The following is a 23,089-nucleotide window of genomic DNA, read 5'->3' as shown; positions in this document are numbered from 1 at the left end:
TTTGCTGGAGAAGTATCAATTGAAAATGTTTTCTTTTTTCCAATGAAATGTAATTCAATAATATCATTGGAAACCAATCGATGACTGGAACCGGCCGTAACTCAGCCTGGTCCCGGTTCAGATTGTTACGAATACCTTGAGGTTCATCCACGGATTTCAGCTCATCCCAAATGTTGACCGATTCTCGCTTAGTTGTTGAACGGTTCCAACGGTTCCAAAAGAGTTTCATGGCTTTTCAGGGGCTTTCAGGAGACTTCGGGATGATATTCAAGCGGAGTTAGGAGACTGTAGAGGAAGTTTCAGAAGATTTCCATAGGGGGTTTCGAGACGTTTCAAGGTTTGAGGGTTTCCGATGACATTTGAGGTATTCGCTCTTTGAAGGAAGCACGGCACTGAACTGCGGACTAGCATACAACGCCCAATGGCACACTGCAACTAAATGCTTGGTGACAATAGCCACACGAACACAAAGCCACACAAATATCAGAGATGTTTCCCTATAAATGCCCTTAGAACCCAATGAATCCAACGGCAACACCCTTCGATCGCTGCTGAAACACCATGGAACGCCTCTGATTCTCGTTAAAACTCCCTGGAACGCCCTTGCAACCCTTTGAGGCCTCTAGAACAGCGTTGGAGCGCCCCTGAAACCCATTTAAAATCCTTGGAACGCACCTGAAACCTTCTGCAACCTCTTGGAATAACCCAGGAGCGCCTCTGAAACTGCTTGAAACCCCATTGAACGTCCATGAAACCCCTTAGACTCAATGAAAATCCCTGGAACGCTCCTGAAATCTTTTGGAATGCCCTTGGAACGCCTCTTCGACCATTGGAGGATTGCGTCAGTCTTGTCTAAGAGTCAGAGATTAGTCCCAAATCTTTGTGCTTTGGTTCGGACGGGAAGAAGCCAACCCTCATAACAACGGTCTAGGACTGTACCACCTACGAATTTGTGCGACTCGCTTAATGCTAATGCTAATGCTACAAAAAAATTTGGATGGTTCGTCTTCGGTGTCGACATGTGTAATTTGTTAGCCCAAATAAAAATATGTGCTTTGATTAGAAAATATGTTGCATGTATTACATCACTTACCAAAAAAATCCGCATCACGCGACTTTCCCTCCTATCCACTATCAAAAGCCCCTTCCCGTAACAGTCGATGTGAAGTAGAGGTGATCTTGCATTAGAACGTACGTCATACTAATATTTCATCCCTTACTTTGAAATGTCAAATGACCCCGGGAGCACTCGTCGTCCCAGACGAGGACTAACCTAAGCCCCAAGCGGATGGTCGCAGCCACGGCCGCTTCCGAGCTGGGCACTCAACCAAAGCAGCACACAAGTCGCAAAAAAGTGTTGACAGCGCAGGGTTTTGGTTGTATAGGAGCTACATTCATGTAATTCTAATTCAATTGCAGAATAGATTAAAAATGACTGCGACACTCCTTTGTAACTTTTGTACTGCTTCGGAAGGCCATCTTTTGGTCTACCGGATCTCAGGGCGTTTAGTAGAGAAGGAGTTTCGGACGGTGTTGAACCAATACACAACTACAGGGAAATTTATCTCAAATCTTGTATTCGGCTAATCCAGGTGCTGATCCAGCGACCGCCAGGATCGTCACAGATAGCGTGCTACGTCTGCGTCGCAGGTGAGCGACTAGTGCATTGTCGGAGTGGTCACTGGAGCGTCAGTTGAGGTCCCGGACTAAACACGACCAGAAGCGGCAGGTGCGCGGCCATGGAATTCTGATTGGGGGGGGGGTGGCGTTCTTCGTTGACCGGAGGGGCGTTGCCGGAAAGCGCTTGGAGTCGGACCAGAACACGGCTGCTGACTCGTGGAGGACGACCGGCACACGAACGGTGGCCTAATCAAGGCGTTTGATCGTAGAGCTTGTGACACCACCGGAGAGCGACTCTGTATTTCTGGAGAGCGTCTGAGATACGGCCGGCAGCTTGGCCGGCAAGCTGCGCAGATGGAGCGTAAGCGGCACGCAACCGGTGGCCCAATCGAAGCACGAGCGTTGGGTAGCTGCGGCGAGCGGACACGAGGGTATCTGAAAAAGGTAGCTGTCCGCTATTGCTTTTGCGTTGGCGGTCGGGGAAGTTTGGACGGAAAAGTCTATTCGCTTTTACTGTTCTCCAGCAGTCCTCTAGAGGGGCCACATCGAGCTCGCCCTCGTCTAACAACACTGCCTCGAGATTCTGCGCGTATGCTGAGGCGACATCCGGTTGCTTCAGTCGCTCAAGGTTGCACCGTGGCGGTCGCCCGGTTACCGTACATCATTGATGACGGAAAGTTTTGGGCGCAGTTTGACCATCTCCAGGAAGTGGTTGAAGTTGATGTTTGCGCCAAAGTACGTCCTGACGTCGATAATGTCTGAGAAGTGCCGTTCGTCAATCAGAATATGGTCGATTTGCGATTTCGTCTGCTGTTGTTAGGGACTGTTCATAAACCACGTAGACTTTTTGGGGGGAGGGGGGTCTGGCCAAAGTCTAGGCTCCATACAAATTTCAAAATTTTTGTATGTACAAAAGTCTACGAGGGGGGAGGGGGGTCTGAGATTGCCAAATTTTGGTCTACGTGGTTTATGAACAGCCCCTTATCTCCAGGTGTAACGATGAGGAAAAAGGTTAAAAAAAGGTGCTAATTATGGGCATGTTTTTGGAGGCGGCGAAATCAATGAGTCGTAGGTCGTTTTCGTTCGTCTGCTGGTGGGGCCGGTGCGATTAATGACTAAATAAATCTTTGAATTCTCCAAGGTACACATTGAGAATGGCAGCTTTTCCCGCCCAATATCCATTTTTTTGTTACTTGGTCAATAACAGACTACTAACTACTAATGTCATCTATGTTCAAATGCTCATACATGACGTTCTCACTGGGAAAAACCGTGCTCATCGAACACTAAAAGAACGTCCACAATTATTAACTGCGATATCGACCCGTAAACAAACCCGTCTCTTTTAGCATGGTTTTGCTGAATACTCGCACGTTTATCGAAGCTTACATTTTGGTCTACGACACATTTCCAAGTAGGTATTTATCTTAAACACATTTAACTTATTCATCAATCATACAATTTACACTACTCCGGATTGCTTTATAGATGTTGTGGTGAAATTGCGCAGGAAATGTGTAAGCTTAATTGATAACTCAACATGGTGTGTATAGGCAATACATACGAAACTGTAGTGTTGGATCTTGTTAATAAACAATTATAATTTCACAGTTAACAGTTTGTCTTTTAGCCATATCGCTGAATGCTATCGGAATTCGTAATGGAGCTACAGCAAACGTTTCACACATCTTGATGGGTCTTAACACGGGTACGGTTGTTTGTACGTGCAGAAGCCAACAAAAGTGGTAACAGATGTTCCGAGTACAAACCAACCGACTACCGAAAGCATCCACAAGCCTACATACCTACAGTAGTCAGTGATGGGTTGTTCCCTTCTTCTTGGAATGTTGTTCAACGCATGCAAAGCACACGCACAAATAGCTCACAATAACAACCTGTTATTATTATGATTCGAAAATTGCTCATATTTCCTGCTCCACACTAGGACTGAAATGGAAATTTCAACCCACGCAAGAGAATGGACAATGGGAGCATTTCTCGGAGTTGTTCTATGAGGTAGAAAGCCCCGTCATATCGGCAGCACCGCACGTTTCTGGCTTGCTGCTTATTGTGAGCAGCAATTTCTCATATCTGCTTAGGCGTATGCTTGTATGTCGTCTTAGTGCTCATCACTCAAGGAGATTTCCTAGCACAAGAGATCTTTGTTAATTACCATCCTAAATTTACCATGAAATCACACACAGTTTCCATAATCATGACTCGTGTTTATCGTTTTGTTTATTGTTCTTTTTCTGGTGTTATGTTCAGCACGTATAGCTATTGCCATGTTTTATCCGTTTTGTCATTTCTATAATGAGCCCCAAAATTGTGTCATATTAAGCTTTCCAAATACTTTTCATACAAAAAAATCTACCAACACTGATTTGCCTGTGATCTCAAGTCACCTTGAAAAATAAAAGGCCTTGTTTCCATTGTCACCATACAGGGGGTGGCCAAAATGTTTGGGATAGGCAACTTTTTTTCTCCCACAAAAAAATTCAACATGCTGTAACTTTTCATAGAGTGCATCAACATATCTCAAATTTTGACTGTTTATCAACCTGTTATATGTGCATAATTGGTACAAATTTGGGCTCGATTGAATAATTTTTCGCGAAGTTAGAACCGTTCGGGTAAAACACTATTTTTTAGACAACTCATTTTTGAGCTGTCATATCTAGGAAACCAATGAACCGAATTGAATGAATTTTTTAACGTTTATCAACAATATATTGATACTTAATGCAACGTTATGAAATGTAATTTTTTCTAACGGCGAATTAAGTTATACCGGGTTGAAATTTTTACCCATATAGAGGAAAATAAGTCAAATTTACAATACCACACAAAAATTACTATATGTGTTCTTCCTTTAATCTAAATAGGCTCTAATATATCTGATTATATATAACTTGGGAACAGAAGTGAAAAATCTTTGGACATCAACACTAAAATTTATTGACATTGACTTTAAAAAATTACATTTTTTCGAGAAAAATCCAAAAAGTGTCAATCCATGGTAACTTTTTTCAACGTTCAAAAAGTATCTATGTTTTAATAGTTTGTGAAGCATTTGTATACCGTTAGTGTACGTTCAAAATTTCATTCAATTCGGTTCACTGGTTTCCGAGATATGACAGCTCAAAAATGAGTTGTCTGAAAAATAGTGTTTTACCCGAACGGTTATAACTTCGCGAAAAATTATTAAATCGTGCCCAAATTTGTACCAATGATGCACATATAACAGGTTGATAAACAGTCAAAAATTGAGATTTTTTGATGCACTCTATGAAAAGTTGAAGCACGTTGAACTTTTTTGTGAGAGAAAAATAAAGTTGCCTATCCCAAACATTTTGGCCATCCCCTGTATGTTCATCCGACGACGCTTGCCCTACTTCCGCAGATAATCTTTACGCAGAAAGATGAAGCCCATTCAATATTTTCTTGTCCCGTGAATAGAAGAGGTATTTCTCTGCGTCACCAAAAGAAATACGGAGTCGTATCTCAATTTCCCGCGAATGATAAATTTGGGCTATCATTGGCCTATTGAAACGCGCTTGATAGTCAGTCAGCATCAAATGCCACACACACAAAGTTTGCCTCACTGTAGCTACAATGCCACGTAGGAGGAGTGAAATGTGAATGATGAAAAATGTGGTTCAGACAGCACGATGAAACAACCTTTATCGCGGAGGTGAAAAGATATGTTCTCGTTTATTCTTAGGAAATGGAGACCTTTTTGAATGAATTTTTTGTGGGACTTTGAGTTATATTCGTGAACCATGTAGTCATGATTTTTTTTATTTATTTTAAAGGAGCATTCAATAAGTTTCTTCATAATGGTTTGATAATTTATTGATTTTTAAAAAGGAGGTCCCTTAGCATATGTTGTCGTGTATGCATAAGACAAACATGTTCTAGAACAAATAATTTTCAAAAATGTATTAAAAACAATCAGCCCTCTGGTTCTTTAAAAGGCAACCCCTCATCATGTTGGCAAGTTTTATCCATCTGTCATGAAGAAACCACAAAGCTTTTTGATTACAAACTTGACAAGGTGTCTTTGGAATTTTGTTTTATCTGAAAACCCTCCCCTCACCGTGGGCAGATTATGCAGTCAACCACACGGCCGAGAAAACTTTTCGGGACTCATGTTCTGGAATTTCCTCTTCCACTCAACCACTTTCGTTTTCTTCGTATTTTCCCCTCTGGCATTCCACACACATTCCCGTTACATATCCATAGCACTGCTGTAGCTGCTGGAAGGCTAAACATAAAAGTCACCTCACAAATGAAGTTCTCTTTCGACTTTCGTAGCACCGGAGCCTGGTTTTTCCCCATGTTGTTCGATTTTGTGAGTATAAGTGGGTGTGTTGTGTGGTTGGTGGCCGGCGAAAATGAAGTGTAGCTGGCTCACTAGAAACTAGTTGTTTATTTGGCTTTTCCGAACAAATTTTTTATCTCATGGCGTGAGAACGGAACCGGGAAAACTTTTTTCCCCTAGATCCTGATTTGTGTCTGCCCACTGGTAAAGTAGATGACAACCGCACAAAGGGGACATTGGGATGGCATTGAGTGGGGCACGAGAGTGTCTGAAAACAAAAAAAGTTTTTTCCGCGTTTTTATGGGATAGTGCCGAGGAGTTGCAATGAGGGAAAAAATATACAACCAAATGTGGGCTTGGAAAAGTTGTATTCAGTGATGAGAGAGGACTTTGGCTGTGTAACCAAACGAAAAAGTTTCTTGTTGATGGGGGATGGAGGACACGGTTGTGTGATGATTGTGTAGATCCTGCAATATTGCTAAGATCAACCACCACGAAGTGAGAAGAAATGGGTATTCTTTGCAGAGGTGGCTGGACAAGATGATGTGAAAATATTCTCAATTTAGTTGAAAATCGGAGTTTTCGACTAGCGAAGTTAAATTTTTCTCCAAATCCGTGCGTCCGACCTAATTTCGGAAGTGGTGCGCTGTATAGCAAACCTGGTCCACTATACAGCACACCACTTCCGAAGTTAGGTCCGACGCACGGATTTGGAGAAAAATCCAACTTCGCTAGTCGAAAATTCCGGGTTTCAACTGCACGTACAATACTATCACACCATTTGATTCATTTGTGGTTAGTAGATTGCAAAGTTTCTGTCTTCCGATCTTTATAATAAAGATCAATTTGATATCAAATTTGAGAAGGAGATCTGTGGTCTAATGCAATGTTTTTTTTTTTGATCAATCATAAACTCCATCATTGTTAATGATAAAAGGTTAACATCAATAAAAAATCATCAATCATAACACCGTTAAACACTAAATTTTGTTATGGGATGAGAAAAAAAGAACAGGGGTTTGGGACCCTAGAAATGTCTGTCATTAGTGAAATAATTTTTGAAAAATATTGTATCGGGCCTTCACCGCTTATGACCGAAGTTTGTATGGAGAACTTGAGGTGTTCAATTGATATGTGCATTAGACTAAGGCGTTAGACCAGTGCTTCCCAAATTTGTCGCAGGTATCGCCCCCTTGGAGCTGAAGAAATATTTTTTCGCCCCCCTAGGCGAGATTTTTTTTCAGAAGACTGAAATGGAAATTTTACATGTAACGTATCAACATAAACATTCCTCTCTCTCTTTCTTGTTTGTTTGATTTTTAACTGCTATTATATCCGATTCTGTTTTTGAACGGGTTGTTTTTTTGCTATAACTCAGTCAATTTTAAACCGATTCTCACGATGTTTTTTTTTTTTCAAATAAATATTAGCACAGCTTGTATGTACTATCCTTGTATAAAAACCAAGTGAACTAGTTTGCCCCCTTGGATATGATTTTTGCACACCAAGAGGCGATTTCGCCCACTTTGGGAATCACTGCGTTAGACAATAACGAAACAAACCTTAATACTGAAAACGCATAAATGATCACCCCAAGTTCTCCATTCAAACTTTGGTCATAAACTGTGAAGGCCCGGTCCAATATTTTTTAAAAATTCCTTCACTATTTTTGCTTTAGAGCCAAATTCTACCAACAAACCCCCCTATCTTCAATCCTAGCTGACTACGTCATGGAGGACCTGCTGGAATCAGTGATCAAGAAGTTGAAATTCAACGTTCGCGTCCTGAAAAATACGTGGACGATCTTTTTCTCGTCCTACCAAAACCTGAACTGCAGAACACACTGGAAGCGTTCAACCAATATAACAACCACCTGCAGTTCACCATCGAGATGGAAAAGGATGGCACCCTCCTACATACGATCGTGATTCGACACAACGATCAGTCCGTAACAACCAAGTGGTACTCCAAACCAGAGATGCCAGATATACAGATTTTTCTGTATTATACAGATTTTTGACCTTATATACAGACAAGATACAGAGTACAGATTTTTAAAATGTGATACAGATTTCTCCAGAAAGCATTAAATTTGAAGTTATTTTCAATAAATTTAATGAAAACTTTATAAATTACTGCTTAAACTTTGAAGAAATTATGTAAATTTGTCCATTTTCACACATGTTTAAGAAAAATAAATAGAGTAAGGTGGGGCAAAAGTTCGACCCTAGTTGAAAATTCAATTTTTTTCAAGAAATCCAAGCAGATATAAATAAATGAATACTAAAATTTTGCTGAACAAAGTTACGCTAAATGTCTTTTCAATTTTGAGTTACAACACTTTTTGTATGTGTGTGTCTAATTCGAACTCTTGCCCCACCACTGGGGCAAAAGTTCGAATCTAGTATTTGTGGTATTTCGCTAAACGTAGCACACTATTTCCACACTTTAGTAAGTAGAATACCTAAAACCAATTAATATTTGATGTTAGAACTGGAATACACTTTAAAGTTCGATCTTAATTTTACCCAAATCAGGGTTAAATTTACTACACCAAAAATTAGTAGTTTTCCGCCAAATTCAGATAAAACAACTTTTTTTTCAATTTTGATCGAATTTTCTCACTGATTCCATCATTTTTAGAGATAGTATGTACATTTTGCAGAATTTCAGGGTTTTACCTAAAGTTGCCACATGACTCGAACTCTTGCCCCACAATTCGAACTTTTGCCCCACTATGTGTAAAATATGATTTTCAAATCTTTTTTGCAAAAAGTTATACATGCTAAAGCATCTTCAAAATATACCTAGTTACGCCCCAAAATAAAATATCGGATTCGATTTCATTACAATTCCATTCCATGCCTTGGAAAGACCACCGCATATTACAATTTTTTGATCAAAAACCAACATTTTGTCATAAATTTTCGAAATATTGATCAATTTTCAAAATTTTTGGAGTGAAAGACTCTTTTTCAAAAATGCTTCGAACAACCTTGACACCCGAAAGATATCATTTGAATTAAGCTCAAAAACTTCAAAAGAAACTCTTGCCCCACTCGAACTTTTGCCCCACTTTACTCTATTAGATTCTATTGAAATCTAGGACTCTCGGTGCTACTACACCCTCAAATACGACGATACAGAAAAATCTGTATTGATACAGATTTTTGGTAAAAATAATCTGGCATCTCTGCTCCAAACCCACATCATCCGGCGGCCTACTCAACTAGGTACCACTCATTCCACCCAACAGCCATGAAAATAAACGTAGCGATGAACTTCATGAAACGCGTTCTCCAGCTAACCACGGATGGACAGATCGAACAACAGAAGAATAAAATCTTCCAAAATCTGAGGAGAAACGACTACCTATTCCTCCTCGCTCATAAATAGAATGATGAACCGCATTACCAGCAACAATGCGCCTCCACCACCCACTAGCCAAAGACCTCCTCCACCACTGTTATCCCCAGGACCACCGCCACCAGCACTACCGCAAAGCACCCCAACGTCAACACAGCTACTACCATCCCTGCCGTCCCCGCCACCTCCGCCACTGGAGATATCGCCTTCAATTTCACCGCCAATGCAACCGCAACCAAGCACCACAAATCCACCACAGAACAGCACCAAACGAACAGCTCACAACAAGATCATCAGCACCAAGCCACAGAAGTTCTCTACCGATCGTTGCCAAACATTCCGACCTTGATTCGCACCATCTCCAACATCCTGAAAAAAGATTACAACCAGGTAGAAATAGCCACCAGGAACATTAAAACAACCAAATCTCTGCTAAAACCGATCAAAGATCCAGTTCCCCCAAATGATCAACATAACGTTGTTTATAGTACTCCTTGCAACAACTGCGAAGGAGTCTATATAGGAATGACTACAAACCAACTCAAAAAACGAATGAGCGGACACAACTCAGATGTAAACAAAATTGTAAATACACCAACAAACATCACACCAGCAAAAACAGCTCTCACACAGCATATGATTGAACACAACCACACGTTTAACCTCGACGGTACAAAAATAGTAGATCGCACTTTCCGATCCACCGCTCTACCAATATTGGAAATGTGCCATATACAAAACACATACCGTAACCTGGGGTGTAGTTGATCAGTGGGGTGAACCTGATCACTCAATTACCCACGGATACCGACTTTCAAGGAAGTTACCATTCCATTTTAATGTTACGTCATTGGCATGCGAATGGTTCAAATATAATTGTTGCTTCCTTGAAAGTCTATATCCGCGGATAGTTGAGTGATCAGGTTCACCCCACTGATTAACTAAACCCCAGTTTACGGTACTATTAATTTCCGCACCGACGTAGATGGACTCAATACTGCCTACGCTGGCATATTGCACACAATTAAAACAACCAACTCTCGCAGAGAACAACTTAAAAATAGTACACACAACACACACCATTAGTTTTGGAACAAGTCTAAAGTACGATAAAGCCAAAAACTTTATCCAACTACACGAAAGCTCTACACAGCAAAAAAATTCTTGTGATATCACAACATTTTCGCTGCACATCAGTCGCGTCGTAAAAGTGATGTACAGATTACATTCTTTCCACGCAGCTTAAAAGTGGGTCTAGCAATCGCTATAGAGCCGAATCGATAGATGAATTATATATAGGTCAAATATTGGCATGAATTTATTTATTTATTGAACGTCTTCAACTGTGTGTTGCACAGACTGCTTAAAATTGAGTATAACTAACTACATTTGCGATACATTTCATTCTACACATTTTTACTCATTTACAACAGATTATTTACCATAACAAACGAACAATGATCATTTCATAAAACTACAAATACACTGACAAATAAAATTTAAATTAAAATTAACATAGGGTGACAATGGGTATTATCGACAGGTTTGTTCTCTTTGTCATGAGGGGTTTTTGTCAGCCAAATTGCCTGAAACTTGGCCATATATTTCAGCTTAGTTGGGAAGGATTTGACTATTTCGATACAAACATAACAGAGAAAAACTTTAAGGGTTTCCAAGTGTCAATCGAGCGATTGTGAAATTCACGGAATTTTATTTTATCGGGCCATGTCGACGCACACATTGCTAAACTTTTCCATCTTGATTCAATAAGAAAAAAAAACAATTCAAAAATTCTTTCTCAACGTTTATTTGACATATCATATGTAGGCGAGTTACAGTAAAAAATTCAGCTCAATCGGAGCATTGATTATGGCGAATGAGATATGTGAATTAAGCGACTTTGCTTAAAAATGGAACAAAAATCGATTTCAAATCATCAACCTTGTATGGAAAGTCGAAAAAATTTCCGCTCTACTGTAATTTTTTCCCTTCGCGTTTTAGTCTTTATTTAATTATTCAAAGTCAACAGGTAAAATGTTTACCCCAATGACCGGTCTAGACGAAACATATACACTAAACTTATTATTTATCAAGCTAAAATAACTAAATTTAACACAACATTCGACGAAAATTACACTTATTTGTAACGCGTGACATATTAAAATCGAATGCACGATAGTACAGATTTAGAACGCGGCACATGCTACGCATAGGCTCGTTCAAACCGTAGTTGGTAGAAGAAAACGGAATTACAAGAAACGAGTGTGAGCGTAAGTTATGGCCACGTAAGTTGATATCAAGACAGCTAAGCAACCTGGAACAGTCGATGTTACCTTGTAAGAGGTCTCATACAAAGCAGCACTTCGAAACGTTGCGTCTTGCCTCCAGTAACTCCAAATTGATCAGCTTGCAGCGGCTACTGTAGTTAGGTAAGTTAAGCGGATCATTCCATCTAAGGTGACGAAGAGCAAATCGGATAAATTTGTGTTGGACTGCCTCAATCCGCTGAATTCTGTTCTGGTAGTAAGGACACCAGACAATAGACGAATACTCCAAAATGGGACGCACGAGAGAACAATACAGAGATTTTAAACAGTAGACGTCTTAGAATTTTTTGGCAAAACGAAACAAAAATCCTAGCTGCTATGAGGCTTTGGAGACAACGTATGCGATGTGATCCTTAAACGTCAACTTAGAATCGATCATAACTCCCAGGTCCTTGATAGTCGTTTCACGTTGTAGCTTCGTACCAAACAGAGTATAGCCAAATTGCAAAGGTGAATATTTGCGGCTGAACGAAATGACTGCGCATTTTGATACGTTCAGAGACATGCGATTGAGGCGGCACCATTCAGAAAATACTTCAACAAACAAAATTAACGTCATTCATGTACAGTAAGAATAAGAACGACCCAAGATGGCTGCCTTGGGGTACACCGGAACTAACCGCAAATGGTGACGAAACAAGGTCCCCAAGTTTGACGGACATACTGCGACCAGTCAAGTACGAATGGAGCCAAATCAGCATTTGGTTGCTCATGCCAAGTTTGTCGAATTTTGCTATTGCGATTTGATGATTCATTTTATCAATCGCAGCGGAAAGGTCGGTGTATATAGCGTCAATTTGGTGACCGTCTTCAATTTGTCTGATCAAGAACGGCTTTCACCGCTAAATTGGTTGTCGTTGAGCGTTTGGCCATAAACCCGTGTTGGTCTGGAGAAATGTAATGCGCATAGTTATGTACTAAATCACGCAGTACGATCACCTCGAAAACTTCGAAATAGAACAAAGTGCAGCTATACCACGATAGTTTGAAACCATCCGCCTGCAACCTTTTTTAAAAACTGGAAAGACATAAGATTCTTTCCAGCAGCTCGGGAAAACACCGGTAGCCAAGGATAGGTTGAATACCACTGCAAAAGGTGTGGCTAGTGTATCCAAACAACGTTTAAGTACGAGCGGTGGAATACTGTCTGGGCCGCATCCCGACGACGATTTCAAACTCTTCCCTGCAGAACTCAGGGCATGATTCTACACCAAAAACGATCATCAGCTTACCGAGTTCAAAAATTCTGTAAACTAGTGTAATAGGTATGTCCAGTCCAGTGTCCCCAAACAAAATCAAATAGTTTTTTCATAAGTTTTTGAATATGGTAAAAAATGTTAAATGTCCCTAATAACTGTCATTTACAAAATCCAGTCATACAAGAAGCCCAACATGAAAATTGCGGCATATATAAATGTAACGAAGAACGACAGACAGTGCAGATGTAGTTTTATGTTATGTTTTCTGTTCTATGTTATAACACCAAAATTGTACCCTATTTTAGTTTACCCTTGAAAAAGGCCAAATAAACAAGGCCGAAACGTCGGGCAATACAAAACTAGTCGTTTTGAATTTTCTCCAGACTGAGAAAGCCAGTTAAAATATTCAACAAATTTCCAGTCGAAACTCGCGTCATTTTTTTTTATTCTTAATCACTTAACCTAATTTACAGCTCTATTGTCCACTGGGGTACTACGTGAGCAATTTCAATTGACAGCTGCACTTACATTTTGTACAGCGCCTAGATTCTATTCTACTTTATCGAACTGGCTGCCTTTCTGCTGCTTTCACTTTTTCTACTTTATACCTAGTAGAATGATGAGCACAAGGATGATGATGGATGGCCGTTGTTCCTTTCCAGTCCGATTGGGAGGTCCATTATGAGTAGCAGTTCGCCGATGTCCAGGTATCCGGGTCCGTTTGAGCCATGGGGCTCAGAAGAGGGTCAGTGTCAGTTGCTCTCGGGGGAAAAGCAACTGACGAAAAATTGCAAGTGCCGGGGCTGAGAATCAAACCCATGACCATCCGCATATGAAGCGAACGTGTGACCAACTACGCCACGGGCCCCGGCAAAACTCACGTCATGTATCGCTATTTTCGAAAAGTTGTATCCCATACAAAATTTGGGAGAAAAATCTGTATCCCATACAAAAATATAATGGCCGCTCTTGCTCAAAAATTTGTATTTCATATAAAACAAAATCTGTTCGGGTGCTCCAAAATCTGTATAATACAGATAAAACTGTATATATGGCATCCCTGGTGGCAAGGAATGAGTGATTGAGGGGGCGAAAAAGATGCTCGATCATTAACAGAGCCTGTGGGGTTCCTGGGCACTCCCCACCGTATTTCGCCCCTTTCCGCGTTGATGCAGGGCTCTGGCGTGTTGGACCGCTTTTCCCGTGCTGCTCGTGGGATTAATGATGAAAAATTCAAACAACAAAAATCAAAACGTACGAGGAAGTGGTAGTTGCGAGGCACTCTTCGTAAGGAGTGGGTTGGCGAGGTTTCCGTTAAGGAGAAGCGAGGAGGTAGGTAGGTAGAAGAAGCGGGGGCTAGCCTGCCGGTGGAGATATTGGACGGAGCGTTGTTGATGACGGCCATCAACCAAAAGCGAGATGGGCTGTCCGCGATCTAGGTGGCTGAGCAGCAGCTTGGAAAGATCATCGACTTTGCGTCCACGAAGTCCAACAAAAGTAAGGGCCTGAAAACGGACCTTTTGCGACTTCGCAAATCGATGGACGATGCCAAGAAATATCATGTGAGACTCGTGACGACCTTGCTTACATGGCGAAACCCGGAGGTAATAGCGGGTGACTTCAATGCCTGGACCGTGGAATGGGGAAGCCGTTTCATGAACCATCGAGGTCAGATCCTGCTAGAGACACTGGCAATACTAGATGTCGACCTGACTAATGGCGGTACCAAGGGTATCTTTAGTCGGAAAGGTGCGGAGTCGATTATTGACGTTACTTTTTATAGTCCTGGCCTAACTAGTAATTCGAACTGGAGAGTAGACGATAGCTACACTCACAGCGATCACCTGGTTGTTTACTGCAGTGGAAGACATTATACTTCGACGAAGGAGTGTTTAGGGGAGCGCTCCACCGTGAGCGAAACCTACTTCGTTTAGACACGGACTAGGCAGCGGATGCAGCGAGCGCGATCTGAGGAAGAGCGAAACGAACGGCGGGTGGTGCTCGCCACTGCAAAAGCCGCGCTGAAGACCGAGATAAGGGCAAGCAAATAGGCCTCCCACCGGAGCCATCGGATGTTTGCTTTAAGTGTCTTGAACCAGGACACAAGTCGTAGTACTGCAAAGGTCAAGGCGATGCACGGTGTCAAAATTTCAATTATTGTCAAACTTTCACTGCCTAAGAGCATCATCCTCAACAGCTTTTTAAGCCACACAGAAGGTGTAGATAGAGGATTGGAAAGTGATTAGCCAAATATCAATCTACATCATGAGAACAAACAATTTCAATGTTTGTGGCTATTAAATTGCTGTCACGAGATTGATTACAAGATTAACTTAAATTTACCAAAACTCATTTAAATTCTATATCCCGTCACGTGCGGCAGGTCGCCCAGGACGGGATGGGTGAGGTGTTTTATTGCTGCTGTTAGCTGTTGGAGGGATGCTGTACTCCGTTGCTATTTAATACAACCAAATTTATCTTGTATGGGAGATAATGGGTGATGGCATGTACCAGCAGCTGAAGTGTGCATTATTGTTGTAACGCCATTATTTATTCATTTTTAAATTGTCGACACACTAATGGGAAAACAGTTACGACGACAGTGGCTTTTGTTTAGCTTCCGCACCTGTTCGTTAATATGCCCCGCAAGCAAATGTTTATAGCTAGTAATTGGAACTGGGAATAAAATTGAAAGCCGTTGGAGCACAAAATCATTTGTGCTATCCGGAATGACATGGTGAACAACAATTGAACAATAAATGTTCGTTGTGTGGTGATGTTCCTAAATTAATTCCGGATCCTCTCTCGCCCCTTGTAGACCTTTTCACGCAGTCGCCTAATCATCAGTTCAAAAGTTCGACATAATGGATAGACAAGCAGCACGGAAAACGTTTTATCTCCGTTTCAGCGTTCTACATAATTCAAAACCACGCAGATCATCCAACATGGCTGCAGGCATTGCACTCAATCGTTGGTCCATTTTTCAGAAGCTTAGTCTGCTTCATTGGTATGCACAGTGGCGTCTTTAGGAAGGACGTGGTGTGGTCAATACTGTGCTTACATCAGTGACTCCCTTCTACATCAACCCACAACCACACCTATGTTGTAATGTGGGTGAAGTAAGGGCCATCGAAACGGAAATAAAACCATTCAAGGAAAGCAGCAGCGACGAACGACGATTTCACTTCCACGAAGCAAGAAAATAGGAGAATCCAACTTTGTCTGGAGGGAGAGTGTCGACAAAAAATGTATAGGATTATGCGAAGATTTACGACGGATTACGATCACTACGTAGATGACGACGCGACGGGGCAATCCCAGTTCTACGGCAGCATTTCTCCCGGCTTTTATTTTTTGTTTTGTTTTAAAAGACATTTTTCTTCGGGGTTGTTGTTCAATTTTCCGTTGACACCATTTTTTTCGCTAAGTGGTATAATTTACCCCCGGGACTGGTGTTTATATTTGACCTCCGGTCGTCGCCGGGCGAGGTCGACGTCTGTAGTGTGCGCGTTGGTTCGAGGCAAGAAAATACGCCTCAGTTTTCTCCATTTCGAGAGGGCCCATTCTGTTGGTTTACAGTTTGAATTTTCCGCCGGAAAGCGACCCGAGCGGAAAAGGAATAATAACAATTATCATTTTTATTTAATAAGTGCTGCTGGGTGCTAAACCTTGCGATTCACAAGGCCAGGCATGGCCTAAAATTTGGTAAATGTTGGCACCGAATAAACATTTAACTTTTGCTGCAGTGCCACGCAGTACACGCACAACCATCAGCTGGAGAATGGAAATGATATACCGTATTACGGGATTTTCCTCGGTTTGCTGCACAACGGTCTAGCTCAGTTGAGTTAATGGCTCAGCAGTAGTTTGTAGTATGAAAAATAAGGCACGCAACGAAAGTGTGAATATAAATTGACTCATTTAATTGATGCAAAGCAACGCCTAAGGTAGGGCACATCTCATTAACCGATGAAGGTACATATTACCATGCAAAGGTGCTGCTATGTATACCGTGCTTCCTCACCGGACCTTTCGTCATCATATTAATAGAATGTGATACTTCAATCGTGCGACGAGAAATCTCAAAAACACATTATCGAACAATAAAATAAAGGATTTGCTTCAGCAAATTTGAGAGGTCTGGCGCGACTTTTCCACATGTCGGATGTGCCAATTTATAATGGGCTTCCTCATAACCCTGACTATTACAACAGCACCCAAGTAACCACAAGCATTATAACATTGCACGAATTAGACTGAATATCAACCTTTGCAATGCGAAATGCAGTAATTCCACACTTGTCATGCAATAATCCTTTAGATTGGCATTATCAATGTGATGATGCATTGCATTTTTCTTTACATTCGGGTTTATTAAAAGGTGATATAAGATAATCCAATAATTCAACACTGCAAAAACTGAATAAATGCAATGTACAAACTAGCAAAGTTTGCTCTAACAATACAATTATAAAAGCTTGACTCTAATGGTAAACAAATGAAATCAAGAAGATTGAACAACTTTACGGTCAACTCTAGCGGTCTTCAACATTTCTGGTTCGACTCCCGACCAACTTAATCCCCGTTTGAGCCACCGATCGACGACAGCAAAAGCTATTTAGAGATGAACTTTTCTCTTTTCTGTAGGCTGCAATCACATGCCAATAACGATAGAAATCACAATTAGCATATGAGCAATGTGCGAAGGGTGTTTTAGTCGAGGTTTTTATTTTCTTATGTTGATTAAATATCTTCTAATACCCCGGACAGACATGTGATACGAGTGTGATTCCTGTACAACGGTACGCAGTGTCAAGAAAATTCTAACAAGACTGACTTGAACTGAGAGAATTTTCAGTATGGCACTCATTTCAAGCGCAATTGTACAGTGATTCTTGTATCACATGTGTGTCATAAGTATAAAATGCATTATGTAATTTTCAGTAATTTATCGGAATGTGATAGTTTACTGTATTCTATTACATATGACATAGTCGTTTTACCCTCTACTACAATGATTGAGATAGAAGAACATTTTCCTTTTAGTTAATGAAATATCTGTTGTTATCACTGCAGCAGAAACGGTCCAAGGTGCCAGCGCGTATGGAACTCATCTAGCGGTCATCAACACTTCTGGTTCGACTCCCGATCCAACTACAAAAAAATAATGGTTAAAACATTAATGTGTGAGGGCATCAGTACCGTCGATAACGAAACGGTGCTAAAAATAGATTTTTGTTTTGGTTTTTCGTGTTGCACGTATCAAGCATGTCAAATGCAAATGTACAGCACATGCATTTATATTACTTTAGCAATGGCTGTCAGCGTGCTGCAATATGTGGCACTAATTTGATTTTAGTGGGGCCCTTTTCGACTTTAATATTGCTTCAATGGGGTGTTTAAAGTAATGCAGCATTATATTCATAATTTTAATTATCAATATATGGCAAAATTGATGCACTTATATACGGCTTCGTGGTTACTTGGGCAGTCATATTCACAAAACTCTCACGTTCTGATTTTTTGACGGAAATTCTTCAACGCTGTAGACGTCAGGAACTACCGTGGCTTTAACGCATTTGTACGCAGCTCGAACGCGAGTACGATCGCTACACAAGCCACGACGTCAAGGTTCTATATAGGTGACCTACACCTAAAGTTCAGTGCCCACCAGCTGATAAACGAAAACGGCCTACAACTCATTGATTTCACCGCCTCCAGAAACATGGTCATACGTAGCATATATTTCCTAGACAGCCTCCCTCATCGTTACACCTGGAGATACCATAGAAGACGAAATCGCAAATCAAACACGTCCTGATTGACGGACGGCAATCCGTCATTACTAACGTCTGGTGACGGTTAAACTGCGCCCAAAACTTTCCGTCATCAACAATGTACGGTACCGGCGACCGCCACGGTACCTGCTTAAGCGACTGAAGCAACCGGATGTCGCCTCAGCATATGCGCAGAAACTCGTGGCAGCGTTACCAGACGAGGGCGCGCATATTGTGGCCCCTCTAGCGGACTGCTGGAGAACAGTAAAAGTAGCCATCAACGACGCAGCCGACAGCACCATCGGGTACGTGGAAAGGAGTCGACGGAACGAATGGCTCAACGAGGAGTGTAGAGCGATTTTGAAAGAGAAGAATGCAATCCGGGTGGTTATGCTGCAGCAAAGAACTCGAGAGAACATGGAACGTTACAAATGGAAGCGGAAGCAACAAATCCACCTGTTTCGGGGAAAAAATCGCCGTTTGTAAGGTGCGGAGTGCGAGGAAATGGAACTACTGTGCCATTCCCATTACACACGGAAGTTCTACGAAAAGCTCAACGCATCCCGCAATGGCTTCGTGCCGCGAGCCGAAATATGCAGGCATAAGGACGGATGCCTGTGACGGACGGATGTGAGGTGATCTAAAGGTGAAGGCAACACTTTGACGAGCACCTGTATGGCGCGGAGGACGTAGGCACGGGAGATCACAACAATGGAGGGAAGACTACGCCAATGCAGCAGAGGACGGAAGGGGTAATATGCCCCATTCACAAGAAAGGTGATCATCGGGAATATGAGAACTTCAGAGCGATCACTGTATTGCATGCTGCCTACAAAGTTCTATTCTATATCATCTTGCGTTGTTCCTCACCTGAATCGAATGAGTTCGGGGGAAGTTATCAAGCCAGGCTTATCGACGGCCGGTCGACAACGGACCAGATCTTCACCGCACGGTAAATCCTACAGAAAAACCGTGAATACCAGGTCCCAACGCAACACCGGTGTGCAAAACTGCGTAAGAGTTTCGGGTGAATATCACCGGGGACTGCGGCAAGGTGACGGACTCTTATGACTACTCTTCAACAAAAGTCTTTTACGGCGAGCCGGGCTCAACAGCCGGAGCAAGATTTTCACAAAAAAACAGCAAAGGTCGAACAGTTGGTGAACGCGTCCAAAACAAAGCACATGCTGGCAGGCGAAACCGAACACTACCGGATCCATCTGGATAGTAATGTTACGATAGACGGGGATACCTTCGAGGTGGTGAAGGAATTCGTCTACCTCGGGTCCTTACTGACGGCTCACAACAACGTTAAACGTGAAATTCGAAGGCGCATCATCAGTGGAAGTTGGGCCTACTACGGGCTCGAAACTGCGATCTAAAAAGATTCACCCACGCACCAAGTGCACCATGTACAAGACGCTGATAAGACCGATAGTTCTCTACAAACACAAGACATGGACCATTCTCGAGGAGAACCTGCAAGCTCTCGGAGTTTTCGAGCGATGCGTTTTAAGGACGATCATCGGCGGTGTGCAGAAGAATAGAGAAGGCGAAGGATGAACCACGAACTCGCTGCGCTTTACAGCTAACCCAGCGGCCACAAGGTGGCCAAAGCCGAAAGGATACGGTTGGCAAGACATGGTGTGCGAATGCCGGAAAATAGCCCTGCAAAGTTGGTGTTCGCGATCGATTCGGTTGGTGCAAGAAGGCGTGGAGCGCAGAGAGCACGATGGGCAGACCAGGTGGAGCGTGACTTGGCGAGCATTGGGCGTGACCGAGAATGGAGAACGGCAGCCACGAACCGTGTATTATGAATAAATATCGTTGATGCAGTTTTATGTTGAATTTGATGTAATACTCAATAAATGAATACGTCCTTTTCAAAAGTTAAGTTCAGAATTTTGCAAAACAAATAACATGAAAAACATTTTCAGATAAGAAGCTCATACAAAGCGTGCGTAGAGCTAAAAAATTTCTTACCTCAATTTGGACCGTCAAGCGACTGCTGTCATTATCCATTCACATTTCAGCTAGCGGTTCGAAGCCGTTGCGGGATGTCTTGAACTTCTAAAAGAACCTCCGCGTTTGGCTCAGCTGCATTACCGCCTGTGTTGCGTTGTTCTTCTCCAAACCCGATAATGGGAACTGGATAACACATAAGGCCAAGCTAGATCAATGGGGTGTACTACTGCAGTTGTTATGCTCCACCAAGGTGGCCGATAGATCTGTTCTCGTCTATGCTGGATTCACTATTATGCGTACTAGTGGGATTGAGTTCTGCGGTCATCAGTGGAGACTTCAACGCCTGGGCGATTGAGTGGGGTAGCCGCTTGACAAACGCGAGAGGCTGGGCTGTACTCGAAGCTATGGCTAGCCTGAACGTGGATGTCCCAAACGAAGGCGATAAAAAATCTACAGTCGGAACGGTGAAGAGTTCATCATTGACGTATCCTTCTGGAGCCCTAGGGTCTAAACCCTAGCTCGAACTGGAGGGTTGACTATGGATACATGCCTCGCGCTTCGATAAGCCGGCATTTGTTGAGCGATTGCTTATGGAGGGTAAAACTGACGACGATCTAGTCGGAACCCTAAACCGTGCATGTTACACCGCAATGCCAAGACGATCCCTACCCAAAAATGGACGCAAACCGTTATACTGGTTGTGTCCGGAAATCGCAGAACTCCGCGCATCCTACCTAAGATCTAGAGGAAGGATACAAAGAGCTCGCACCGAGGATGGAGCAAAGTGAGGCCTACAGGACGGCTTAACTCGCACTGAACAGAGAGATTAAAGAGCGTAAGCCGGCGTGCTTCGAAATATTCTTCCAGGCAGCCAACACGATCCTTTGGGGGTAATGCCTACAGAGTAGTCATAGCCAATACGGTGGTCGCGTCAGCACCCCCAGAACCCTCCCCCGAGATACCGCAGAAGATCGTAGAAACGTTGTTCCTGCGCCACGGTACAAGACCATGGGATCCTGTCTCCTATGGCAAATCCGGCCTAAGCGAGGACGTCTCGGTAACGATCGACGAGTTCATCGCAATAGTGAAGTCGCTTAAGTTGAACAAAGCCGAACCTAGAGCCGGACAGCATTTCGATAGTAGCTATCAAGATGACAATCGAGGCTAGCCCTGACATGTTCAGAATGGCTATGCAGATGTGCCTAGACAGAGGCGAATTTCCGGAGAGGTGGAAAAGGCAAAGATTGGTTGGAAGCCACCTGGCGACCAGTCGCCATACCAACCTATCTGCCTTCTGGACACCACAGGAAAACTGTTGGAACGGATCATTCTATCAAGGTTGATGGTCTATACGGAGAAACCAATGACTATGGCCGCTCGGATAACCAGTTCAGCTTCTGGAAGGATCGATCGACGATGGGCGCTATTAGGGTTGTAACCAAAAGAAGTGAGCGGGAATTCGCTATTGAACGGTCGTCACTCTGGACGTAAATAATGTGTTCAACAGCCTCAGCTGGTCCGTCATCAAGTGCGCCATACACCACCTAGGAGTCCCGGTTAGTCTATGCCGGATACAGGAGTGCTACTTCCAGAACAAGGTGCTAATCTTTGACACCGAGGAAGGTGAGAAGAGCTACAACATCATCGCTGGAGTACCTCAAGGGTCCATCCGGAGTCCGATTCAGTGGAACGCGGCGTATGATGGCGGCTCAAACTTCAACCAGGCGTATAGCTGATCGGCTTAGCCGATGATATTACACTCGTGGTATACGGCAAGTCGATATAGGAAGTTGAACTGACAGCAACGCACGCAATTGGCCTAGTGGAGGACTAGATGAGGTCAAAACAGTTGGCAATCGCGCACTACAAAACGGAAATAGTGGTGGTAAACAACCGCAAGTCTGAACAAGAGGCATTAGTCACCTTAGGCGGGTGCACGATCAACTCTAAGCGCTCACTGAAGCAATTGGGGGTCATGATCGACGATTAGTTGAAATTCGAAAGCCACATGGAATATGCCTGCAAAAGGGCAAAGATAATGTCAAATAGCTCGACAATAGTCTCGAGTAAGCGCAAGCTGCTCGCGACAGTAGCGGTCTCCATGCTACGGTATGGCGCCGCTATATGGCCGAATGTGCTAGTAGTCAATCGACTCGAGGGTACTCACAGCAAGCCCGTTGCACAAGATGGGGGGGGGGGGGTGTTTGACCCACAGGCTCAAACAACGCGGTATGCGTGCTAGCGGGCATGCCCATAGCACTAGTGGTGGCAGAGTATGAAGAGTGCTTTGAGTCCCACGGCATAAAAGGTGATGCCCATAGCACTAGTGGTGGCAGAGGATGAAGAATGCTTTGAGTCCCACGGCATAAAAGGCGCGAGATGGACCGCCAGAACATCGTCTATACTGAAGTGGCAGCGGTTATGGGATTCCTTCAGCAAGGGTGGAGCTGGACTGGACATACATACTCATACTGAGCGTGTCAGAATGAATGAGCAGGCCTCATGGCGAGG

The 23,089-nt window shown here is 42.9% G+C and overlaps 2 protein-coding genes across 2 annotated transcripts in view; one reads left to right on the top strand and one right to left on the bottom strand.

Annotated features, from left to right (window-relative positions):
* LOC115263783 (neurotrimin) overlaps window positions 1–23,089 on the bottom strand; it is an 866,784-nt gene that overhangs the window by 609,969 nt on the left and 233,726 nt on the right. The window lies entirely within an intron of this gene.
* On the top strand, window positions 7,675–10,465 carry LOC115254423 (uncharacterized). Its single transcript, XM_062845543.1, has 4 exons — window positions 7,675–7,719; window positions 7,782–7,906; window positions 9,421–10,070; window positions 10,263–10,465. The coding sequence occupies exons 1-4, from the start codon at window positions 7,675–7,677 to the stop codon at window positions 10,394–10,396; spliced, it is 954 nt and encodes a 317-aa protein (XP_062701527.1). The 3' UTR covers window positions 10,397–10,465.

Source organism: Aedes albopictus, chromosome 1 (genome assembly GCF_035046485.1).
Source record: "Aedes albopictus strain Foshan chromosome 1, AalbF5, whole genome shotgun sequence".
NCBI lineage: Eukaryota > Metazoa > Arthropoda > Insecta > Diptera > Culicidae > Aedes > Aedes albopictus.
This window is presented reverse-complemented; position numbering and strand designations above follow the sequence as displayed.

Bases quoted from the DNA above. Each gene is read 5' to 3' on its own strand.
- LOC115254423 (XM_062845543.1), top strand. From the start codon at position 7,675: ATGGAGGACCTGCTGGAATCAGTGATCAAGAAGTTGAAATTCAAC. The intron at 7,907-9,420 runs GTACTCCAAACC...TGTTATCCCCAG, and splicing joins CAGTCCGTAACAACCAAGTG to GACCACCGCCACCAGCACTA. The intron at 10,071-10,262 runs GTAGTTGATCAG...ACTAAACCCCAG, and splicing joins CACATACCGTAACCTGGGGT to TTTACGGTACTATTAATTTC.